Source organism: Zingiber officinale, chromosome 3B (assembly GCF_018446385.1).
Source record: "Zingiber officinale cultivar Zhangliang chromosome 3B, Zo_v1.1, whole genome shotgun sequence".
Taxonomy (NCBI): domain Eukaryota; kingdom Viridiplantae; phylum Streptophyta; class Magnoliopsida; order Zingiberales; family Zingiberaceae; genus Zingiber; species Zingiber officinale.
The window spans coordinates 64042774-64050319 of record NC_055991.1 but is presented as its reverse complement, the minus strand read 5'-3'; the positions used below and the strand labels follow the sequence as shown (position 1 = coordinate 64050319).

The 7546-nt window shown below is 35.4% G+C and overlaps 1 protein-coding gene across 6 annotated transcripts; it reads right to left on the bottom strand.

The window, feature by feature from the left end:
* Positions 1-326: 326 nt before the first annotated feature.
* Positions 327-3528, bottom strand: LOC121968330 (formin-like protein 15). Of its 6 annotated transcripts, none has more exons than XR_006108066.1 (7): positions 3161-3423; positions 2782-2951; positions 2283-2679; positions 1662-1906; positions 1214-1274; positions 714-755; positions 327-600 (listed from the first exon to the last, which is right to left on the bottom strand). XR_006108066.1 is itself a non-coding variant. In XM_042518755.1 (7 exons), exons 3-7 carry the CDS (start codon positions 2830-2832, stop codon positions 460-462), a joined length of 876 nt encoding a protein of 291 aa, XP_042374689.1. In that variant the 5' UTR covers positions 2833-2951; positions 3161-3395; positions 3511-3528; the 3' UTR covers positions 327-459. The 6 variants fall into 6 exon arrangements, 5 of the variants coding, with proteins under 5 accessions (XP_042374689.1, XP_042374693.1, XP_042374691.1 ...); XM_042518755.1 differs by lacking the exon at positions 1214-1274 and adding an exon at positions 3511-3528 and having other exon boundaries at positions 3161-3395; XM_042518759.1 differs by lacking the exon at positions 1214-1274 and having other exon boundaries at positions 2283-2443; positions 2549-2709.
* Between the last annotated feature and the right edge of the window lie 4018 nt (positions 3529-7546).

The following is a 7546-nucleotide window of genomic DNA, read 5'->3' as shown; positions in this document are numbered from 1 at the left end:
TAATGACACCGGTTTTGTAGCGGTGGAAAACCGATGTAATATCAGTATTGTTTAACGACACAAATTTGATTTCCAAAATAGTGAAAAACCAATATTATCACCAAGCAAATTATAAAATTAAGTTAATATTATTAATTCACTAAGAAAGTCACAAATAAAAATGCACCGATATATCTAAACACACCAAGTCAATATCCATATAACCAACACATAAATATTCTTCTTACAACATAAAAAGATAATAGATATTGTGCACATCAAGTCAGTATCCACAAATTGCACATAACTATTCTTCTTACAACATCAAAAGGTAATAGATAGTTCACAAATATTCTTCTTACTGGTGCCAACGTTATCCTTCTTGCTCTGTGCAAAGATTTAACTAAATCTTCCCCAGTAGTTTTATTTGTTAATAGACAATTCTCTTTATCTATTACTTGATGGGCACCTCTGCTTGTTTTATGTCCTGAGGGTGACAACTGATTGGTGATTCTTTGTAAATGAGGCCTCTATCTTAAAGGAGCCACTGGAGGCTTTGGGAACTTTACAATCCTTCTTGGTTGTCCTCTCACCATTTAATTGATTCTCCAGTTCTCTTACCTGAATAGAATAAAATAGTCAATATGGATATAAAGCAGTTTGTTGCTTACATAAGGAAAATTAAAGATGTTGTAAATTCTACTCAAATAGAGATTGAAAATAAGATAAGTAACCTTTTGCTGGTAATTTTTACTTGCTTGCTCAACTTCTTTGATCTGCACATTTGAAATAATCTGTTATAAGGCAATTGATTTGAAAGAAGCTAAATATAGTGATGCATGTTGTATAGTAGATTATTATGATTTTTCGTGGAATATATAAAATAATTTATTCACACTATCTTCAAAAAGATTCTACTTATATTAACATAATAAATTTTCAAAAGAACAAAATGAAAGATTCTTCCTTCATTCTTAAACCTCATAAATCTAAGCAACATGGAGGAGGCATGATTATAATTAAACTTCCACATAATCAATAGATGTGAATTCACATTCTATGATTAGGAATATTGAGAGAATGACCAAAATATAGAGAAAATATCAGTGAAATTTGTAAGGTAATCAAGTATAGTATTTCAAGTTCTCTCTGCAATCTATCTAAAACTTAAAAAAATTATATTAGTAATTTCTTGTTATCAAAGAGGTTGAGACGAGACATGCATAAGACTTACAGAAAACTAGGTGTTATGCAACTTGTATTAGAACAATCTGCCAGCAATATGTCCTATTCTTCTACAAAACAAAAATGTTATTGTCTTCTCAGAAAATGGGATAATATGAAAGAGTACCAAAGAATTAACAAGAGATTAATAGAAGTGAACTGATAAGAGTTAAGACTACTGATTTACGAAGGAAAACATACTCATACAGAGGATTCAAATGCAGAAAAATAGGAATAAGCATTACAATAGAATTCTTACAAACACAGTAAAATAGGAACAATAATTAAAATTGAATTGTTAATCACATCAAAAGGTCCAAAATTGAAATCAAATTGACTTAATATTATAAAATTTGAATCAAATTGTTAATGCACATTTATAAAATTGCAGAATAGAATCAAATTGTGCAGTATATTATCAGGTGAAATTTGATATGACTTAGCAAAAATAGACTTACCTTGAGAGTCCTGAAAAGATCATTTAGGTAATTGACCTCTGAATCAAAATTAGAAATGTAAAGCAGGGCAACAACTCTCTTAAATGCATACAGGATACTAATCACTGACTTCAAGAAGCTTTCAGCTGGACCAAGATTCAGAGGTGGTTTCTCTTTATATTGTTTCAATTTGATCTCTTCATCTCTGCTTGGAATCATTTCCTTAAGCGCCTCCAAAACATTTTTCCCCAAACTATCAGCTTTACCTTTACAGATATAATGTTAATGAAAACATGATAACATCTAATAAAGTTGGGTCATACTTGATGGTAGATGCACAAAAAAAATTGGTTCTCAAAATTTAGAAAATACACTTAAGGCAAACACAAGATAAGGTCATACACAATATACTTTAAAAGAAAAGATCTCTTGTAAAGTAATTAATAATGCCACCTACCAGATCATAAGATTTAAAGAGAAATTTATATTAAGAAATTCATCCCAAAATGAGCTAAAAATGATGATATTATTCACCAACTAGCTAGCCTTAGCATAAGCAGTAAGTAAAGTAGATCAGGCAAACAGATAGAACATAGACTTAACAGAATTTCTAGTTGCACATGTCAAAGGGTGGTTTGATACCTTCTAAGATAGCCTCAGAGACATTTTCTTTCATCAAATTAAAATCCTTTAGCAAATTTGAAATTTTCTGAGATTTGTTAGGATCAAGGATCCTGCTTTCTTGGGCCAAGGAAGGATCTAATGGACAACCAGCAATCCCCTTTGTGGCCATTGTTGTCTTTCTGCCAAACAAAGTATCAATCATCTCCTTGTTTAGTCTGGAAAGAATAAATTCAAGAGGATTCATGAGGATCTGATAAGCATATAAATGGTTTTCAAGATTTGACCAGGACTCGCTTGAAATGGCCAGATTTCGGCTGATCCCAAACCATTGATGGATCAGAGCTTGTAGATTTCCTAATCCCTCATGCTTCTTGTTCGTCATTTCTAGATCTATGGACATTGTCCACAGACTCATCTATCCGATCATGATAATATGAAGAAGAAACTGAAAGATGAATATTTAATCTGATAATGAACGATCTACTGAGAATTAATAATAGATCCGGAAGCAATCTACCTTGGTAGTCCGCCTTGTCGGAAACGATCCACCGCCCCTCAAATGACTCATCAAAGGACTCGTAGAACAGATGGATCAAACACGACAAATCACTTCCTACATCTCAGCAACAACAATACTGGAAGAAGGAAGCAAAGGATCAGATGTACCTCCTCTGGCACCGTTTCTCCCTGATGTACACAACTTACAATCAGAAATGGTTCTAGAACAATCCTCAATACAGATAATATAATCATTGGGTGCTATACCATGTAAATTCAAGGAAGAACTGAACACTATGATGATCATTTATTAACTTAAACACTTGATTGAAAATTGAAAACAAAAAAAAATATATCTAAATTTAGCAGAAGGAAAGGGACAAACTTGGTTCCATTACCTCTGGATGTTCATTGACGAAACCAAGAAGCCTTTCTCTGAAAACAGTCCTTAAGACTGTATACCCAGTTTCACTTTTTCCCTTGATGATCTTTTCGACAGCATCAACTTGCAAATTAACTTGAAGCTCTGGCTTCATGCAGCAAGTACGCTCATCATGAACAAGAATCTTCTTGAGACTTATAGCTTCAGGTAGAATGTATTTTAACTGTGCTAAATGCGTGTAGGTGAAACGCCTGAACCTTTGAAGAACAACCTCATAAGAAAACTAAAAACACAATTGAATAAGCAATTAAACCACTTCATGACAAAATTGAAGTGCCCAATTCATAGTGCCAGAATTTTTTTTACCTTTCTGTCAAATGTTGCATACTGCTGCAGACGTTGGAAAAGGTAGGCATCGATGCCCCTTTTAGCCTAAGTAAATGAATGGAGGTCTCCATGGCATTGAAAAATTCACACAACAACTCGTATCTAATCACAAAATGAACTAATTAATTATAACTGAGATTCTAAGATAAATGCTGCTCAAGCATGATTACTCTAAAAAATTGGCTTGACCTTAAGGATTTTACTTTCACTACACTTTGACTTGATGCTTGAATGATTGATATCATTGAAATAGTCATGATTCATCTTGTTTGTTTAGTACTTGATTTTCGTGATGATTTCTCAAACTTCATTTTGGTTACTGGATGAGGCTCAAATCATGTAAGCTCATTTGGAAAAATCAAAATATCCCAACATCTGTGCTAAAAGTACATTTGTGAATAAGTTTTGCACAATGCAAACACTTATGAAAAAAAATAAAAAAAAATGAATAAGGGATATAAAAATATAGTTGTCGTGAGTGGAATCTAGCAAGTCACCCCTTTGAGACCGAGTTGGGTTACTGGGGAAATGATTGCTTAGCTTCTCTTGATATTAAGCACACCTTTGAGACCTTAGGTTGATTGAGAAATATGAACCAAGTGTGTGGCAAGTAAGTGCCTTCACTGGTTACTTGTCTATCACTGGAAACATTAGGAATTCAAATTTGATGACGACTTGACTAGAACATAGATTGAAACTTGAAGGGTTTTAAGTACTTTTTGCACTGAGCACAAGATACTTATGCTTGAGCCATACTTGACTTTGTTTTCATGATCATGCTTGTTAGTGAAACTTTTTGATTGAGTTAGGAAAGTACATTATGGTTTATGAATGTGTTGTAGAACATATGAATGTAGATTGTAGCATTTTGCTTGAGGACAAGCAAAGATTTAAGTTTGGGGGTGTGATGTGCGTAAATTGTATACACTTATTGGCATGCTTTGACGCACATTCACATATTTGAGCACGCTTGATCTATGCATTTTCGTACTTTCAACTTTCCTTTTTAGCATATTTACTCTCTTTGTTCGGAGATCTGCTTTTGTGCATTTTCTGTACACAGGAGTCGAAATTGGTGAAGATTTCGTGTTCGAAGCCAAATCTGTGAGCAAAGCAAGGGAAGAAGGTGCCCTACCTGAACCATGCATTGCCCTGCTCTGGGGGGTTGCCCAGGCCATGTGGAGATCACGGGCCAGAAGGCTGCAGTAGGAAATGAAGTGGTCATGGACGTGTGAACCTCACATGACCATGCAAGGATCTGAAGAACCCAGACATGAGAAGAAGCCTAGGTCGTGTGCATCACATGGCCATGTGAGTTTTCCAGAGACAGGAGAAGCCTCGACCATGTGTATCACACGACAGTGTGAGGTTCTCAATGGCAGGGAAGGAAGCAGGCCGTGTGCATCACACGGTCGTGCCAGATTCCAGAGGCTAAGGCAGTTCAGGCCGTGTAGATCTATACGGCCATGTAAGGGGCCATTGGCGGATGTTTGCCACGGCCGTGTCTCACACATAGCCGTGCAAGGCTGGCAGAGAGGAGAGTGGGTAGGGCCGTGTGAACCTCACACGGCCGTGTGGCACCCAAACTTCACCTCTATTTAAACCCTTCTTCAAGATTTGAAAGGGGATCTTCTCCCTCTTGGGAGAGAGCGAGATTTGGGTCTTTCCTTCCAATCTTGGGAGGATTTCTGGGCGATCTAAAGGCGGATCTTCAACGGAATTTGACTCCGGGAGCGTGGATTGGATCTGAAGACCAAACTTCATCTTAGATAAGTTTTCATTCTCTCCTCTTCTTGGATTAGGGATCAAGAAATGCTTGTAATCTTTGTATTTTCGGATTTCTTTCTTCGATTCATGGAGTAGATCTCTTTGTTTTAGGATGAGGGAGTATTTGTATAATGAATTGATGTAAACTCTTGTGGATTTGCCATTTCCTTATTTCTATGATATTGTCTTGTTTGTATCAATTCAATCTTGAATGAATTGTTGTGTTGTGGATCTAATTCTCATTTTAGATTGATTGTTTGAATGTCCTATGGATCTTATAAAGATTATCTCCTACTCGATTTTCCGAGGGAAGCACGCGAAAGGTGCAAGCCTGTGTAAGGACGTTTGAGAGATAAGATTTAGGGAAAAATAGGGTAATTCAAGATGGTAGGATAGAATTAGGAATTAATCTTTATATCTTATGGGTTGAGAAGTATGATCTTTGTGTTGATTTTCCGAGGGATCTTCATGACAGGAACATGCCCGTGTAAGGACAACATAAGTTCATATCTAATCGATCACATTTAGGTATAGATTTCAGTCCTAGGTCGGTTGTCTATTGCAAGAGAGAACCGACAACCTTCTATAAATGTTGGAGAATTGAGAAATAGGATTTGGTAGATCCTTTACATTGAGCAATCTTACAAAGAAACCAAAACTCCTAGAACATTCCTTTATCATAGCCCATAATCTTGTTTGTTGATCTTTCATTTCTATGTTTACTTTTCATTAGTTACATTTAGCTTTTGAAAACCAATTGATTAGTTGTTTAGCTAACTCGCGTTGAAACATTTCTAGTGCTTATTCTAGTCTCTATGGATACGATAATCTTTTATATTACTTGCGACATTTCCGTAAACTTGCGGAGCGCGAACACTGCTCTGCTACTTGTCTCTGGAGTTGAGCAACAACTTTAAAAAGATTAGTCTCAGTTGTTTAGGGCTCCTCGTTCTCCTGAGCTCGGTTCTCAGTAAGAGTGGTACGGGGACGTCCTCTTCTTGCCATCTAATCATGCAGAGGGAAAACTTGAAATCATCACTATACTTTCTAGATATATCTTACTTAAGCATGATTCTTGACTTTAAACACATATGAGCAGGTACTTCTAAACATTTCTCTATTCTGCAAGCAATAAAGGAAAAGCGTAAAAGAAAGTATAAATACATTCTTACTTAAAGGCGACAAGGCTGATGCTGATGTGTGTGATGCTGGAGAATGGGAACCGCTCTGATACCAACCTGTATCAACCTCCTCCCTGCTTTCTAAGAGTTGGGTTACTTCTTTCTCTTTTACTTCTTCTTTAATTTAAGCGCTACTCTACTTGGCAATAATTAAATGAATTTCTTTTAATCTCTAAAATGAATCCACATACAATGCATCAATTAGCATACCTCACGTGATAAAAGTATCAATATGTAAAACTAATTAATCATTTCTTCATTTTATTACTTTAGAATCTCATGCATATTCCTTTAAAGACATGGAATCATAATATCCAACAAACATTAACTAAAACTAATCTATTTCATCACTAGCAACAGAAATACTAAATAATATCCAACATATGCAAAATTAAGAATTTATAAAATCTTCTTAACAATGAATAGAAAGTAAACTCTCTAAATTTTCTTAGTAATTTAAAGAAAAATCTTATTATGTTCTTAGCAAATTCCCAATGCTTTCCATAGTTCAAGCATCACACACACCATCACGCATCCCCTTGTCGCCTTCCTTCAAATTTGTTTTCCTTTTCCTTTGTCTGCAGTAAGAGGAAATGCAACTAGTAAGCAACAAGGCTTAGTAAGTAGTACCTAGCTTACAAAAATCTCGAGATGTGCAAGCATGTTTTTAAAAATACTTTTCATGCCAGAATCTTTACTACTACTTACACTGATGGTACATGTAAACATGCATAAATACTTTCGTACTAATAGAGGGACTAAAACAGGTTTAACTCAAGGAAACATGCATATACAAGCATTTAACTTTCTTAAACATATGCAAGCATTTAACTTCCTTAAACTCGCTTTTTTCTTAACTTAACTTGAAACTCGGAAATTTTTCAACTTGAAAACTTTGCTAAAGCATATACTTGAAAATAAATATCTTCACTTGGGATCCCTAAGGCGTAAGTATTATCTTATGTCCGTTCCCTAATAGGTTGGGGTAGCGAGCCACCAATCCTAAAAGAGCAGACTTTGGTCTACCAGGTCCAAGACCTTGGAATTGGACACCTGGATTTATTTAC